Source organism: Leuresthes tenuis, unplaced genomic scaffold, assembly GCF_036924035.1.
Source record: "Leuresthes tenuis unplaced genomic scaffold, fLeuTen1.0.hap1 SCAF_4, whole genome shotgun sequence".
Lineage (NCBI taxonomy): Eukaryota > Metazoa > Chordata > Actinopteri > Atheriniformes > Atherinopsidae > Leuresthes > Leuresthes tenuis.
In genome coordinates this window covers 26455948-26474624 of record NW_027325358.1, presented here as the reverse complement: position 1 = coordinate 26474624, position 18677 = coordinate 26455948, and the positions used below count along the sequence as shown (strand labels likewise).

Below are 18677 nucleotides of genomic sequence, written 5' to 3'. Positions count from 1 at the left end.
CGTGACTTCATTGATACCTGCTCATAGAAAAAAATTTAATTAAAAAAAAAACTCAAAATGGTTTGAATAAAGAAGACAAATACTTTTCACTGACCTCTGCCTTTTACTAACAATAACTAGTACCAACCACTGTATCTGAAAGGGTGCTCCTATATATGGAACATGCTGATAATTCTAAAGTAATACGTGCAGGATTGTTGAAAGCAGCAAGAATAGAAATAACGAAAAGATTATTTTTGGACCTTGTGGCACAGAAATAAATCCTTCTAGTGCAAATAATTTAAGCTTACTGGACCTTAAAAAGAGGTACTACATAAATTCGCTCTTGAACTCCACCTCACATGGGCTTGTGCTAACTGAGATACTTCCTACAGTATTATAAGACCGCAGATAAATATCTTTGGAGTCTGCAAATATAGTGCATGAATGTACATGCACTAAAAAGGACACTGTGCGGCCAGTTAGGAGCTGCAGTCTGCCATTGACCTGCCACGTTAATTCTCTTCACCTCAGCACTTGCCCACGGAGAAATGGAGCGAATTGCATGCCTGACTCGAACCACGTTGCCGGTTTATTTTTTGTGCTGTTCAGTTTGGAATTCTTCTCGGAGCGGATGGTAAAAACACGGCTCGGGTTTGGAAAAAAAGCCCAAAGTAGTATCAGATTTGTCACAAAGATGGCGATTTCTTCACAATACGGGATGAAACATGTTTCTGACTCAACAAATAAAAACAGAGATCAACTGATATTCTAGTAGTTTTACAAAAAAACAAAAAAAAAACACTTAGCAAACTCATTTTCCAGGGATTCACTAATCAACTGAAATGCCTCCAAAATGATAGTAAATAAGAAGGAACCGTGCGACACAAACATCACCCGGGCTCAAACAGATGCCTGCTCTGCTGTTGTACCTCTCCATTTACATGAAGGGTTTGATTTGGAAATGGATTATTGTGATTTCATCCCAACATGACGCTACGTGCTGGTGGCTTCTTCAACACTGACCCATGCGTTCCTGCCTTTCATTGTTAAACCTACAACAAAGCACTCCATGTCGACATCTTACTTTTGTTTTCATTTGGCACATTTGTAACCTGTAATCACACGTCTCTCGTCTCTGTAGCCTCATGCTGTAAATTTCTCCCTCCGTCTTCGGAGCAATGGTTCGACAAGCTTCCAGATGAAACGCCATAAACATACGTCAAAGCATTGCTTTGTGTTCATACTATGAATTGTAAATGTTGTTGTCACCATTGCAAAGACTTTTAGCAATGTTTTACAATGCCTACTAATATATTACGGTTATTATATATGAATATATTTAATGACACAAGACATTGTGGATTTTATTGTCTTTTCAGCAATTTTTTTTTTACTTGTTTGTGGTTGTTTAGACGATTGACATTAAAGAGAGAAAAAATAACTACTGAACACACCATCTTGGTAGAACTAAATTCAGATTTTCAGTTGAAATAAACTCTTGTTACATTGAAAAATCACTTGTCTTCGTTGCCTTGAATTGTGTTGTGTTTATTAGTTTAGCTATGGCATATAGACAGTTTCTCTCAATTTACTCATTTCAGATTCAAGTCCAGCAGGAAAAATGTTATGAGGATTTCAGAATGGAAAGTATGAAAGCAGCACTCGAGTGCTGAAACTTTGTCAAAGGTCCACCCCGGCTAAATATCGTGTTAAAAACACTCCGGAGAGAGGAGCCAGTAGCCTATTGTATAAACGCAGGCAGACAGGAATCCAGGGGCTATTAACTGGAAATGTCATTTATAAGAAATTACAAGCTGAACTGATTTACAAGGAAGGAAAAGAGCCATGTTAGTAACACAGCCGAGCTATTTGTTTTGGCTACGAGCTGTTCAATAAACATCATAAAACCCAAACAAAATTATAACGTTACAGCTGCTACAGTGATGCATGGGTAAATATAAGAGAGTGCGAATATTGCAAAGCTTGCAGAGTTACTGTACCCAATGTAAACCTCACGCCGACCACAGACAGACTTACGAGAGGAAAGCTTCAGCTGCCTGCGGGAGGTCCTACTGTTGGGTCAACACTCCCCGCACGCCGGGCTAAAAATATGTTACAGATTGCTTACAAACCGTCAGATAACTTAACAGTTCAATTAATAGTCGATTTAATGAGGCAGACGTTTGAAAAACCATTAAAGACAACGATTCACACCGACATAATATTTATAAAAAGAAAAGACAAATGTCATCAGCATCCTTCAGCCAAACTTATGACCTACTGTAAAAAAAAAAAAAAAAAAAAAAAGGAACAAGTCTTCATTTCACATCCGTGGTGGGACAGTCCAATCCAGTGACCAGAGTGGGAAATATAATGAGAGACGGCTCATAGATGTCCGTGTGTTGTTTTTAAGTCACCAAACTGCCGTCGTAGCGGTCCAACACAAGTCTTCGGCGGCTACACGGGCCACACGGCGATCACTATGATGGCAATGAGCAGCAGCACGATCACCACCAGCATCCCTGCGGCGAAATTCAGAGAGAGGAGAAAGAAAACCAGTTACATCAACTTCAAACTTTATTAAGCCACATTAATATCAAACATGACCTAATGTTTCTACTTGGCCAGAGACTATTAAAGTTATGAAAATGGCATTGGATGATGCCGAATGTTGTGAGATACCCTGTTTATTGGTAGGGTTTGGTCAGTTTTAAGTTACTGCACAGAGAGGGGACAGATCAAACAATAGAATATGCGTATCGCATCAGATAAGGAGTCACAGTACATAAATGAACTCTAAAAAGGAGGAAAACTCATACTAATTGATGTTCTAAGATGAAGTCAGCATCTCATTTCGGCACAATCCCAATTATTAAAATAAATCTCTGTGATGTAACCTTTACAGCATCAATATCGTTTTTTGTTTGAAATGTTAAATGTCAGGCAACTGAGAAACTCCAACCTTGATTTGAGACAGGCTCAGAGGGAAGGAGGGGAGTTCATCAGACACCAGGCAATACACATTTGGAAGAGGCAAGAAGCCGGCATACCTCACTACTAACTTTTAAAGGCCTTGATCTGACATAAGCCCGGTGGTGGCCTTGCGGGACACCACCAGCCTTCTCTCGATGACTCAACTCAAGTTGCACGTGTTCAATGGTCACAAAAAAGCTTTGCTGCCATAGATTGCACCAATGCAATATGCATATGTTTCCAATTCTGCCTTGAGAGGATAATCATTGTTTTTCACTGATACTATGGCAGCGGAGAAAAATGTGCAAATGCTCACTCGCACTTCATCAAAGTGCTTTACCCTCAGGACCTGAAAGTATTGCAGTTTTTTATTACAGCCACCACCCTGGAAAAAAAAGAAAAGAAAAAGGTTCTGCAGTTGACTTCAGCAAAGCACAGGTAGAGTTTACAACCTTTAGAAAAGATGTAGATCACCTCCAGGCTTTGAACTATTAAACCAAAATAATTCTGACTGCTTAAATTAATCTAGTTACGTTAAAGCTTAAATAATCTCGCTTAAAAGTTTGCCAGACACCAAATGTTTAATTTATTATCATTGTCATTTGTAACTTTATTTGATGCTGACATTTTGCCAAATCGTTCTCCTGCACTGCACCGAGGCCAAGGCTGAGGAAGATGTATTCATATAAAGCAAGGGCAAAAGAAGAATGTTGGCAGCATCCCTGTCATTTTATGAAAACCCCTAACAGTTCACTGGCACAGAAAGCACTCTCAAAGTGCTCTTTTATGGAGGAATCTTTTACAAGACAGAAGAAAAAGCTCAGGTATAAAGAATAATAAAAGAACGCACTTCATGGTTACATTATATTGAGCTGTTTCAGAATCCTAGCATTGTGCAGAAAGGCTCACAGCGCCGGGCCGGTTTGTTAACCGTATACATTATGATATCAGCTAATTGGAGACATATTGAAACAAAAATGCCCAGAGTGCCCTCAGGAGTTTTTTTTCTTTTAGTGCTTTCATGATCATAAAAAATAACATTTGTTTCTGAAAAAGGTTTTTCAGATGAAATATTTATGAATAACTCCATTGAATCAATCTGTTGATAAATTGTAAACACACTTCATCAAGATAATGCTTGGGCTAACAAATCCGGTACTGTTTGGGCCACAAAGCAGAAGCAGCAGCACAACTCAACTCAATCATGCTAATAACATTCCAAGTTCCTGTAAGAGTAGCTCAACCCTGTTCCTGCCCAGCTTATCTGGGACTTAAGAGAGAGGTGGTCATGGTTGACTTAAAAGCTGCTGCTCCATCTAACCTGACCTGCTAAAATGGGCCACACTTTTTTTTTAAATGAGACCAAAGAGCCTGAAGCAACAGCTATTGTCACGGTCATTTTGGTGCACGCCACCACTCACTACTGGGAGAACGGCGAGTATAAACCAAACAAACTATGCCGGGCCACGATGCTTGAGCCTGAGTAACCCCACGCAGTAAAACCTCATTGCTTATACCATGCATGCCGTTAACACTGATCTTTCGCCCTGCATATTATTCTTTATAACTCCAACTTGCAGCACAAACTATGCCACACACAAATAAGACGTGGAAAACTTTGGCCGAGGTCACAGCCACCCAGTATTTCCACTCTTCTCCTTCTCCAACTGGTCTGTGTTAGCTAGCATGTGGTTGGTATTTTCACCGTCTTTTTTGCTTTGTGTTTACATTTTTTACATTCTTGATTCACCAGTTTTCCCACAGGTAAAGAGTGAAGGCAACATTTAAGCCATGCTCAATCCCATACGTGCCTATTTCTTTGCCAAGATAACACACGGCGCTCGACTGTAAGGTGCCCAGATGTCCACGTCTCATTTTTCCACTCATCTCCGAGCCATCTCTTTAGCTCCTTGTATCAAACAATAATATCTCTGTCTAAATGTAGTTCATATTTTGAAGAAAGTGTGTTTTTATCTTATGTGATGGGAAGGTGCTTTTATGTTCACACAGAAGATGCATGTTTGGTGTCATCACTGGATAAAACAGGACCTCTCCCCCAAATAGCTTACACATGTGAGCATAATGTAAATGTCAAAGGAGAAAGACACGCTCAAGTACTTGTGATGACTCTTTAAAAGCCTCTAGCTTAAAGCAAATACACATACAAATGTATAGCAATTATCTTTGTTTGGGTGTAAACGATACCTAAGCAAAACCCAATCTGTAACGGATCAGAATTTCACTGATTCCGATCCAACATCTGTCAGCACCTCAATCAATGCACCATAGCAACAACAGCATTAAAGGCTAACACATGCATGCACTATGAGGGAGCAAGGCTCTCACACTCTTCAACATAAAATATGAGTGAGTCATGAAGTCTCAGCTGACACCCACTTTGACCCGCACCCTCCTGCTCTCCTTGGACCGTCCCCGTCTGCCCCAGTAACCAAACAAGCTGCTCGTGACCCTCAGAGGGCCTCTAGAGGCCAACGACAATAACGGCGCTTGCTTCCCAGATAGATTTGGTGCTCTGCTGTGACAGTGATGCTGAGGGAGGTAGTTGGTGTGTGCTGACAACTGACCACCCAGGAGTTTTGGTGGCCCCTAGTCTGGGTTCATCCCATCTTAGCAATTTTCAGACACATCAGTAAGACAAATCACAGAGAGAACCAATAATTGGTGAGACCCCCGAACAGACAGAGACGACCCCTGAGCGTCCCTCGGTTCTCCCGTCGGGCCCCCTGCTTAAAGTTCAAAGACCTTTTGGACCACAAAGGGTGAGGATGACCTCTGAAGGAAGAGGACAAATTTTATGTTAACAAGATTAATGTGACGCTGTTCTTTTCTCACAAAGAAGAGAAGAAGGGGATAAAACTGTTGGAAGGTTGTTGGCTTTTCTTTTTCTTTCTTAAGAGTATGAGTTCAATAAATGGGTTTAATAAATGCGCCATTTGAACAGTTAACTCAGATCATATGGCATCTTTGTTAGCACATGGAAATTCACATACATTTATCAATCACAGAATGGCGTCCCTCCAGTTTTATTTGCACTATTTTCATAAAGTTACGCATGTTATGCTAAATCCGTGTAGGTGTCCAGTCGTTACTCTGAGCAAAAGTAAAGAGCCACAAACCACGAACAGCCGTCTCTATTAATGGTCCTTCTCCTCCTAAAACAACTAACAAACTTTCTACACTTCCGTTTGTTGAGTGAAACCATCAAACAAGTATTTAACGCAGAAAAGGTGAGGGATCGCATCAGTTTTGAGGCTTAGCAACACAGCTACGCTAAATTCGCGTGTACTTCCAAGTGTGTTATCTTTTGCTATCCGCCGTGTCACGCCAGCACTCAGCAACCTGCCAACTATCCAGCGGAGACAAAAACAAGCAACATGAAAAAAGGAACCGGTGTCACAAAGTTTGGGTAGTGGTCACCATTTTGGTAACTACGGCAACAAGCTCTGGTAGTAAACAAATAAGTTATAAGAGGAAAAGTTGTAGCAAGCGTTACGGGAATAAAAGGTGAGAAAGAGACAAAGATTTACCGTGACAAGTTGCCAAGGTACCTGTCCAGGGTGTACCCTGCCTCTCGCCCAATGACTGCTGGGATAGGCCCCAGCAACCCATCGACACGACAGTTGGATTAAGCGGGTATAGAAAATGGATGGATGGATGGCTGGATGGATGGACGTTGTCAAGCTAACCCTGGGAGTTTGGACTCCTAATAGCGATGGCCAGTGATCCTGACCTGCTGCCTCCCCACTCAAAACCACCCGTTTTTGTATGTGTGCTGTTAGAGCCTATACAGTCAATATTTCAGGCAATACAAATCTGTTTGCTCTCATGTTTTACAGATGGATGGGTACAGGGCTAACAAATCTTCATACTGTCAGTCATATGAACAAATGTATGCAGAGCCAAACCTGTCAGGCAGTCTGTCTTACACAGCGAATGTGAAATATTGTTGAAAAAAGATACTAAACACACCATTTGTGTAGTCTAGCTCAGCAAGGCTACAGAGAACGATCAGTTCATTTAGATAAATAGACTGATACAGATGGATGCAGCTCTCAGATCAGCATCTGTTAGGCTACATGTAGGAAGCTCCACACCAAGGCTGTGATGGATCACTATGGTTTTGTATAAATGTGGGCCACCATCAAATAAACACAAGACAAACATTTCCTCAAATTTTGCACTAAAAAATTAATGACAAATGCCAAAAAAAAGGGTTTGGATGCGAGCTATCTTTTCAGTTTCCTCCACACTGCAGGAGAAAGATGAAATGTTATTCTGTTCCTACGTTTTCTCAATTATGCTCATGTGAAGCGCCGATGAACTTTGTCAAACAACATCTCACCATAATTACATGTCCAAATAAACGAAACGCTAACAGAAAAATGGGGCAAATTAGCAACATCCACCTGACTTCTACCATGAATAAACTGTGGAATGAACAAAACTCCTAACCTCCGGTGTGATGTCACGTGCCCTTTCCCTATTCCTGTTCGAATATTTCCCCAAAGACCCTTTCTGATTCAACGCACAAAACAGCACAAACATAAAATAGAATTCTTGAGCTTCCATAAGAAAAAAAAGGTGACTTTAGATGTGAACATGTTTTCAAATGAATGAAGCTAATGGAGTGAGGCATAAAGGATCTACAATGTGTGTCATTTTGGCTACTTCCATTCATACGCTTCCTCAGAGTACACAGGAAAAATTCCTCATGGTAGGCGGTGTGTAGACTGTGTATACAGAAAACAATATTATTATTGATTTTGAACAGATGATGATAAACTGATTTCAATTCACTGTGTGGAGCTCCTGAAGGTGGTGCTAGAAGGAAAGTCAAGGGATTATCAGACAAAGTGAGAGTCAATGAATGGCCGATGCACTGCACCAAATTTAGAGGCAGTCCTTCCAGGATACCTCAAAATATTTCAAAGTGATAATCTGTATGAAATTTCAGGGCAATCCATCCAGCAGTCATGGCCTATTGTAACTTGCCATCGACTGAGCAATGTAGACATCCGTTTTTTTTATGAAGTCTGTCATTTCTTTAGAACACTCTCTTACAAGTGTGCAGTTCGAATTGCTCTGTTGAGAAAATATTACCAAGATCTAAGGGTCCAATAATCAGCTGTTAGTTTAACTCGCTAACCAGATGCATGACAATGTAAATTGGTAATCTCAATATATTAACAAGAAGTAAACTGTTCTCCCCAAAGCCCTGGCAGAAATGAGATATGAAAACAGTTTGAATATTTATAGATATCTTGAGGCAAATTTACTGAAACTTGTCACTCACAGACAGACGCGAGATGTGGAAACATCATGAGTAAGAGGAGTAACTTGAAGCACCTGCATCAAACATATTCCTTTGCCATTTCTGGTTTCCAAAAGGGCAACATGATAGGGCAACAAGAGGAACAAGAAGCAGAAGGAACAATGTCACTAATCAGAGTCGACAAAAGTTTAAAAGTTACACTTCCTTACTGAGCGGGATTAGTATAGCCATAGCAACCTCTAAATTACAATTAGTAACTCAGTAAACTAATCCTACTCTTTGTCCAAGACTCATCCAGTCTCTTTGGATGCCCACTCTAGTCCAAACAGTGAACCCCTACTTGAGATACAAGCCACCTCTGGGATTTATAGTGCTCAAGAAGTGGCCCTCTAGAAGCTGAGGATTAACTTTGATGAGCATGATACTCATGTACTGATGCTGTCAGATGGTGATGCTCCAACTCACATAACACTCCAAGAGATCACTTGGCCCTGAAGACTAATCTGTCACACTAATCCAACCAAACTCAAAGCCACTCCTCAGTTTCTGACAACATCAGCTAAGGCGAGCAGTAAATCTGGTTCATCCAGTCCTGCTGCGGTGACAGCAGTCGATTAGAGGTTCAAAAGTAAAAAAAAACGTATTCAAGGCTGGACGCATCAAAGTTTCTTTTTAAACTTACTAAAAATTCCCGTTCCTCTGTTTAGATAAGGTAAAGTTCTATTTCCATTTTCTTCTTTTTGGCTGAAGATAGTTCGATATGGTCCTGGCTGCATGATTTTTTCCCTCCTCATGCTGCAGAATGGGAAACATGCATTTCAGCCCTAAAATTACCCAGATGTGTTCAGGAGGGGTGGAATGTGAGAACGCAGACGTGGTAATATTCACTCCTGACTTGTTGCAGAGATTAACGGGCTGCTACTAAGTAAGAGTCAAAGCAAATAACCAAATAACATGTCAGAAGCATCAGACCAAAAGTGGCTGAGTGAGTGCATGCTATGGCCAAAAGAATCTCCACTGTCAGTTTTACAGCTTGATCAGAGCTTGATTGGGGTTCCCTTGGAGCTAGAACTTTTAGCCTGGCAAATACCCTTGAGCTACTTTGGTTTGAGACAAAGGCAGGTTTTACTGGGGAATTGAGAGAAAATATCTTATTCATCAACTTGAATGCTCTTGCAAAGGCTAACATCACGACTCTGTCACTCAAAGGATTGTTGTCTAGCAGTGCCTATACCACGCACAAGACATTTTCATGTGTTGTTCCACGATGGTGGAATGACCTACGGAGCGCTACAAGAACAGGGGCGTCCCTGTCTATCTTAAACTCTTGAAGACCCAGCTCTTCAGAGAGCATCTCCTATCCTAGCACTTACCCTGTACTTCCCTACCCCCTCTACTGCACTTCCCTCTATTTCTACACTGTCATCCCTGTCACCTCTGACAGAGCCTGACGAGTGGTTTTCCTTCTATTTAGCTTACTGTTAGCTTTGATGTTAGCTGTAATATTATATCCTCATACGTAAGTCGCTTTGGATAAAAGTGTCTGCTAAATGCATGAACATGAGAACAAGGACGTTTGGCAGCTAATCAAGTAATTTTTCTTTCTGCTACTATGACGTTTGAAATGTCCAAAGACAGATTGACAGAGTCTGGCCCAATAAGGAGGTGATAGAGCACATAATTGCAGAGTTTCTCAGAAATTGAAAAAGTTAAAAGCAAATACAAGGCCACCAAACATCCCAGAGTGGCGTCCAAAGGAAGAAACTCCAACCGTAAAGCATAATGAACAGTTTTATTGGAGATTACCTGCAATCAGTAAAGAGACTGCTTGAGATTACATGGCTCTGGTGCTGTGCTGTGCTGTGCTGCACTGGATGTGCCCCAAGCACCCCCCACCCCCACCCACCCCCTTACTGTACTCTGCTGTGTAATAATCACAATAATAATCACAGCGACGTAGTATTTTGGACAACTGAAAAGCAAAACGGATTCTGGCTTAGAGCTTCAGGTATGTGCTGGCTTGAACATGGCTTCTAGCCCGCGGAGACTAATGTGTGAATACAGATGTAAATATTATGAAGAAATCCCAGTCAGAAACCGCTGCGCAGAACTGCTGCTTCAAATTCTTTTTCTGCTCACCTGCATGTTGCATTTCTCATCTATATTGTGGACATGTCCAAATATATTAAACTATGAACACAAGTCTAAATCTGGTGTAGGTTTAGTGGAAAGCTGTCTCCACATGCCTGTGCTGCACAAGAACACAGTATATTCAAAAGTGTTTCCCAGCGTTGTAGCCAACAGTCATGCAAAGTATACCGCAGGAACCAGGGTTTAGCAACATGTGGGTGCTTTCCTTCAGGTGAGATGACCCGTTCCATCGTTTTGCTTCTGCAGCATTAAACTGCTCTTTTGGAGATCCCTGATGCGTGCATGCACACTATCTGCTATAGCCCCTAACTTAAGAGTGCAAATGCCTGATGATTAATAATGAATATCCTACAGTGAAAAACATTTTTCAAATTTCTCAAAATGTTTCTCGCTTTTAAGAGCTTCGCTTTGTCCTTTACAATGCGGCAGCTACCAATAGTTATGTTAAGTATACTCTGTGCTGTCAAAGCCAGACGATCCTAACTTTACAAGGACACGGCTGAGACATAACACTAAACACCGGCTTTGGATGAGCAGAGCTTCAAAAAATAAATAAAGCCCTAAAGCCAAGGAATTATAAACACACTGCCATGGAGAAAGAAGGAAAGCCCTCCAAACAATTTGTGGCATGTAGTATTTTCAGTTCTTTCTCTGCTTGATACAAAGAAGAGTGTCAAACAACTCAGACGGCGAACAGGGGGATGACAGAGAGGAATGGAAAAAAAAGAAAAAGCATAGAGGTGAGAGCGAAGAAGACCATAGGGGAATTTTCCATTCACCAAGAGGGTCTGAGACTAACAGGCATACATTTCAGTACAGCCATGCATGCACAAGTTCACACTTTAGAATCAAAATAGATTGTTTGGTCCCGTGCAAATAAAAGATAAAATAAAAAAGCCACATGCACACATGTGCTCACTGTAGAAATGCAGAGTATTACACACACACGCATTCAAAAACACAATCACACAGGGTCCACAAATGTTCTTCAGTCTGAAAATGAGGAGGAAGACAGAAGAAGATGGGGCAAGCAAAAGAACAAGCTCAACAAAAGGATAGAAAGAGTCGTGATTCTAACACAATATGAGCTCTGGGATCTTCAAACAAACTCACGCTCGGGCGCCATGGGGACACAACCAACAGAGTGAAGCATTCTGGAGGCTGACCTTCCTATTGCATGCTCTGTTTCTGTCTCAGACCGCCTGTTAGCTGGCACACAATGCAGCCTCTGCCATGGAAACAGGGACTTAACATTTCACAGGGCAAAATGAGTGTGGCTCATTCTGTTGGTTGGCTTTAGTCAGCTAACACACCTTTCATGGCAGCCATTTCCTCCTCCGAAAAAAAAGAGGAGCAGAGATTCAGTGTAAATGATAAACCAGATGTTAAACAAACCAAATAAGGTATGTGGTAACGACTTAGCCGCGCGATGCCTTAACAAAGTTGAGACAAAACAAGTTGATGAAATTGTCTGATCTGCAACTCTCAAAAGGCATTTCAAGATTTCTAAAGTTACCGCCTTCAAAGCCTGGGACATGTTAGCAGGCATGACAGAGTTGTCCACCCACCACTCAGCCTCATAATGCTCTATACCGACGAGGCTTGTCCTCATCAGCATCATTTTTTCTGCTTCATTAAGTGCCATTCTTTCTGGAAAAGATTTCCAAGTCAGCAAGAGCACCAACACTGCTCAGTTTCTAAAAGGACCGTGTAGCTAAAGGACTGCTATTAACTGTCAAACAGTGTAGCTTTTAAATCGCACACTAAGCGAGGAAGGGAAGTATGGTTTTTTTTTCCCCAAATTCAAAGCTGTGTCCAAATCACTCACTACTAATTTATAGTCTACAAACTAGTCTTTTTTTGCAGCCACTTCGGCTATGGTAAACAATCTGAGCTGTGACTTCTTCATGGTTGTGTTGATGCTTTTGTTGGTGCTTTAGCTTTGCCCTGTTTGGAAAAGGCCTGAGTGAGGTCAAAGCGGACAAAGACATGCTTTGCGATGCAGTGAGTGTTACATGATAAAAATCGTTCAGGGCAGCTGTTGCCTGTGCTTTTTGATATTTGTTGTAGCCAATGAATATTCAATCAAAATGTAGCGTCATCTCTAAAGTGAATGATGTTAGCTTTTTTGAGGACTGCACATCTGTTCATCTGAATTGAAAGATCCCAGTCTGAGTAGGGCTGAGAGCGACGTAGATGGATACCTCCGTGGAAGTATTCAGGCCCTAATCCAGCAAATATAAACCATAATAAATAGAGGAAAAATGCTATGATCAATCAGACCTGCAGCAGCTCCAAAAACAACAAACATAAGTGATCTTTTTTCCCAGTTCATTAGCAATATAAATCAGAAGAATATCTCTATTACAGAAGTAAGAAGTATCTCAGGGAAAAAAAATAAAAATAACACAAATACTAAAGTTGTGGCATGAAAATAATGTGCTCAATTTAATATGATTAATGTGCGCAGAGTGGAAAATTTAAACACAATAGGGCTCAAGTCCTTTGGTCTTTCAGTGAAATACACTCAATATGTCACAGGAATGAATAGCTGTACTGGCCCGGTGCTTGAAATAGGGCTTGCCATAGATGGACCCCAGAAAAGTGACCCAAGTAGAGTAAGAAAGCATTCTTAAGCCATTCTTAAGTCCTCATATACAACTCTTAAAGAGGTCAGTCAAGATTAGTGGGTGAGCACGGGATCTCTGACACAGCATAGGTCTGCAGACAAAGAGCTGCAGAAATGCTGTAATATAAATACACGTTTTCTCCTTTATGGAAAGAAACCTGTTTATCGTGGTTGCTGTGCTCTCTGATACAAGGCTGAGATGCTTTTTAGTGCCTCGCGAGTCAACAAAGGAGGGCTCACCACATGAGGCTGACTTTGTTTCCACCAGCCTCACCCTCCGTGTCTCATCACGAATTCTGCCATCCGTCTTGTCAATAAGATGTGAAAGGTCGTCGATGATTTCTGAAAGAAAAGAGGGGGAGACAAGTCCAAGTTAATATCTCCTCATTATGTGCAATCCTTGAGTAATCACGATGTCCGATGTTTTGTTTCATTTCTTACACAAAAGGCTGTCTTCCCATATTTTGTGTAATTAAGGAAATTACCCCGAATGACAAAGTGGGAGTTTGTGCAGGACATGCCATCGGAGCAGTCAGCAAATTCAAAAGGCAGAAGCTGTGAATGAACATTTAGAAGTGGTGGAGGAGGGAGCAGGTCATGCGAAAAGCACTCCGCACCCTTCCAAGGCTTTAACTACTCCCTGAATCCATCGTGGATTTAATCAGGATCTTTTGTTCGTGAGGTTTGAAGGCGTAAGCTCAGGCTTCAGGGATGATGCAGCGGCATCGAAACAAAAAGAGGCTTTTTTTCCACGTATGTGTGCTCATGTTATTTTGTATATGCATGTGTGTTTGGTGCCGTGGTTTGGGTCTTTCAAATGGGACTTCCTGACTTGAAGGTCGTCCAGATGGAAGTCTGTGTGATTTGTTAGAGCTAGCCGCTGTGTTGACATGGCATCTCCAGAGGTCTGGCCCAATAACAAAAACAGATAAGTGCTGGAAGACTGCCAAATTCTGGATTTGTTTTGGTTAGGTATGAAAACATGATATTGGTGGGAGATCTCATTAAATCATTGAACCCATGCCTGACTTAGAAAGTGGCTATAACAAATTATTAAAAAAAAAAACTGTTCAGTAATCTGAAGACAGAGCTAAAGAGCTAAATTTACTCAATGCAACTTCTCTTGCAAACGCCATCAATCGGCCTCGTGCATGATTCAAAATTTCACACCGACAGAAAACTATGACTAAACAGACGAAGAAACACATGAGTAATAACATTCAAAACAACATGCCTCATTACTCTTGCTGTAAATCAGGAGATATATTACAAAACACAAGTCAAATTGGCCATTTCAACCACGATGTGTGTGTCTGGAGCTGCATATCGGTGGCCTGTTTTTTAGCTTTGCTCCAGCGCTGATGACAGGTACTGTCCAGTAGCCACAACAATTTCTGAATTATAAAGAAGGCAGTAAAGCAGAATGTTTTACAGCAGTGGGGAAATTAACTCATCCACAAACCGGAGCGGAGTGCCAATTAAAGCAGACATTCATGTCTCGATAAGGAGCAGCATTTCGCTGCAGCTGTATGTTAAAATGATATTCAGCAGTAGGATTGAAGGTTTTTTTGTTTTTTTTTTGCTACAGGACTATATTCCTGCTCGTGCGCGCTCAGGGCTGTCAGCGGTATTTGTCTTTTAGCTGGTCAGCTGGTGAGAGAACACGTTTCTCCAACTAAAAGAGTTTGCGTTTCGGCTGACATCAGGTCATTAAGATGCACAAATTCCAGGCAGGAAGGCCAGGATGTGAAAGGGCGAGTACGAGGAGATTGGAGACGTGAGGCTGCCGTATGTGCACGATCCCCGGAGACGCCCACATCATCATCTACGCATCAGGCAACAATTTAGAGGGAAAAAACTCTTCCTTTACAGTCAGGGGAAGGGGTGTAGACACTGAGCCATTTGTCCCGCATGCCACTCCAACTAGTCATAAAGAGTGTTGTTAGTCAGCCGGTGCAAAGTTTCTTGATTAAGGTCGTAACGTCTCAATCTATTGATGAGGACCATCATGACCAGGATAAAAAGCACCTGAGCTATGACACGATCTTTAACTACAGCTGCAGTGCAATGCCTAATTAAATTTTTCAAATGGTTGCCCTACAAGGTATTGGCTTCAATCTATGTGGCCAATGATTCCCAATGTCCCATAGCGTTTGCCTCCATGCCTGACAGCCTCTGGCCCAGCCTGGGACCCATCACACCATAAGGAGAAGCATGGTTCAGGCTACGTTTCTTCTTCTAAAATGTTTTTAGAGTGAATGAACCTCTGAAATCGCAGTGATTCATTTTCACGTTTTCCTAAAGATACAGATTATGCAGTGATGAAAGTGATGAGAGTCAGATAAAGTCAATCCTAATAAACTACGGTAATGAACAAATCCAAATGATTTTTTTACTGTTAAAATGGGAAAAAAATCCATGCCACAACGTTATAGAATTTGTAGATGAGTTCAGACTCCTCAGAACTTTCCACTGAGCACAGTGACTGAATAGAAATTCAAAAACTAATAAGCCGATTTTTTTCTTCTTTTTTTTTTTTGTTGTGGAAAAACTCAACTGCGCCTTTCCTAATTACATCTACTGCATGTGCAACACAAGGCCATTTGCAAGCTGTCTTTGAGCCGAGGGACTTGTTACTGAGAATGTTGTTGTGTTCTTTTAACGGCAAAAAACAACCGAATATTTGCCAGTGGTTTTTGAAAAAGTATTTGTCATAAAATGTTTTTTTTTGTGCAGCCAAGAAGCAGAGCTATCAATATGAAATAAAGATATAGTGGCAGAAAACCCCTTATTACAGCCAATAACAAGTTTGTTTCATGTGCTTTCCGGAAGACAGTTTCTCCCTTTGGAGATCAGTCTGTCATTCATCATCAGTCAATATGAAAACATGGCCAGAGCCCCAAGTCTTGGAATGGAATATAAATCCTTTAGCACACAGCAACTGGCGCTCAGCAGAATAATTACTGTGCATGAAACACTTTTTTTCTCGACTCAGTGATGCCATTGCCAGCTGTCATTTAACAATTTAAAGAAAAACACCAAAAAGTGATGCGAGCAGGTGAATTAAACTGTAAATGTAAGAATCTGCCGCTACATTCTGGTTCATGTAAAACATGGACAACAAAGGAGACATTTAATGGTCATTATGTGCTGCTTTCTTTGTGCATTTAAAATACTGAGGTAGTGCTACAAGAGCAGGGACGTTAGGTCCCTGTTCTGGTTCTCTGCTACCTACGGTGCCTTTTCACAGAGACAAAAAACAAAAAGGTAAAAAAATTGGTCTTTTTAAGTGGAGGCATGAGAGCCCCGAAGCGCACACGCATCAATGGGAGACAGATGTTGCTCTCACATGACATCACCTTCTACCTCAGTCTCGTGCCTCTCTGAGTCATCTCAACACCATTTCATCTCTGTTCGAATATTCTGCAGCTTTTGTATAAACTTCCTGTTCCTGTGGTCAGCGTGCTCTATGGGAGCTAATCAATTAACGGGTCTGTTTCCATCTTTGCCATCAGCATAATCGAAGACCTTGGACAGATATCTGTCGCCAGGGTTGACTGCTGCTGGTCCAGACGCAAGGATTACAACCCAGCCAGAGTTACAAAGTAAAAGACAACAATGAACGACTATCGAGGTCGGAAAATTTCATGTTCAGGTACAGCACAAGTTGAAGGTTTACACAAGACGATAAGTTTTGAGCGAACTCACTTATCAGCCTCAAAGTTAGACCTAAAAGGAAATTATTTATAAAACATGTACAACTTTTTCTGTGTTTTAGAGAATATATTTAGGCGACTGAAGTCACCAACACCTCGAAACACTGAAAGAGCACAACCATGACGTCGAGTGGGGTCCTCTAGGTCTGAAAATCTTTTATTCAGCGAGCTGTTGTAAAAAAAAAAAAAAGCCTTTTATTTGCTGCTGGCAATGAGGATATGTGCTTTGTTTATTTCTTTGTATGTTAGCAGGGCTACTGACACCTTATAGCGGGAGTTCAGAAGGTGTCGGTGGACTTGATGGAGGTACGTAGTGTGACTGATGGAATGAGGACAGAGCAGGTACCCCACAGATATTAAGTTTTCCCGCCATGCAAAGATGTTCAAATTGTGCTCCTGACATTTTCATTCCAGTGAAGTTAGCACCACGTTCAGTGTTGACAAAAACTGTAAACGGTACAAATATCAGCAGCACTCTGTTCCTTAGCTTTGGTCTGTGGCTTCACACTCGTAGCAGCCCTGCCACATAAAGTACTGCGGTGTGACGGGGGGGTGCCAAACTCTACACTCAGCAGCTACTGGAAGATACCACAAGACATTCCAGGTCAACAAACTACATCACAACTGCATGTCGTCAGACTCCAGTGTTCCATCAGTCAGTGGGTTTACATGATGAGATTAACTCGATTATAGCTATAGTTATAGGGTTATGCTCCTTATCTGAGCAAGGGTAATTATCCTTGGATATATGGCGGTGAATGAATCAAATCACTGGCACAAAGCATGTCATACCCCGGTACGATAGGTAGGGCTGTACCCATTTCAATTATCACTAATAGAGCCACTTCCGGTTGACGTCTTCACCACCAACAACAACAAAGCTAAGGCATTTGAGAAAGATGGCGAACGAAGAGCAAAATTAAGCTACATCCCTCTACATTTGGGATGAGCTGGTTATGGCACAAACGTGATGCACAACAGCGCATTCTCCATCGTGCTGTTTCTATCTTTCTGACAGCGGCAACAACAACAGTAATATCGTCTCCTTCAACTTCCGGGTGACGATCCCGGGAAAAAATCTCAAGCATGCGCAGAACACTCAATCCGACCCACTGTCGTCTCCATGCACGCCATGTCAGTGTACATTTGGATCAAGTTATCTCGGTGCCTTAATTGAATCGCAAGTAACCCGATCCGATCCGTTTTTTTGTCAGATTAAGCTGTCTACATGAACTGAATAACTCAATCTTATTGTAATTTAGCCATTAATCCGATCCAATGGCACTCATGTAAACACACTGAGTAACTGTTTGGTTCACATAGCCAAAGGAATGACAAAAAAATGCAGACCTAAAGGCAGGCAAGAAACTAATATAACAGAAAAGGAAGAGTTTTCATGCAAAACACGTGCCAATATGGACAAAAGATAACTTACCCAGTAAGTTAGATAATTAACTTCAAAGCCAATCATCGCATCGTACTGCAAAGGCCAATTAGCAAAAAAAATAAAAAAAGAAATTGGGTAAGGATTTATTCCTGAGCATATGAGGACCCATACCACCTTTCTTTTATATTTCCTGTTTTAATGCATGGGGGGGGGGGTCTGGCCACAACTGTTACCACTTGTGGCCCTGGTATGTCTGCCTGTGCATGGAGGTCAGAGCTCTGCTGCCAACCAAAACACACACGTCTCTGGGTGTAATTGGAGCTTCACTTGGCACACATACTGAGGCACTTACTCTGATGAAACAATTACGGTATTTAGAAAGTTGGAGAATGTCGGAAAATCTTCTTTCAACTTGTTTGTTCCTTTCTTAGAGGCTTAATTCTACAAAAAAATCAACCTGGGAGTCACAGGGAGGAAAGGAAAATTTGACCAGTTTGTAAACTTCTTGGAAGCCAACAAAAATGTCTTCATTAATGTGTTAATCAC

General features: G+C 41.4%; 1 protein-coding gene across 1 annotated transcript in view; it reads right to left on the bottom strand.

The window, feature by feature from the left end:
* Positions 1 to 1762: 1762 nt before the first annotated feature.
* Positions 1763 to 18677, bottom strand: part of stx8 (syntaxin 8) — a 42723-nt gene continuing 25808 nt past the window's right edge. Inside the window, exons 7-8 of the mRNA XM_072383457.1 lie at positions 13269 to 13370; positions 1763 to 2504 (exon numbers count right to left, since the gene is read on the bottom strand). Coding sequence (XP_072239558.1) covers positions 2440 to 2504; positions 13269 to 13370 — 167 coding nt within the window. The 3' untranslated portion in view covers positions 1763 to 2439. The remainder of the gene's footprint in view (positions 2505 to 13268; positions 13371 to 18677) is intronic.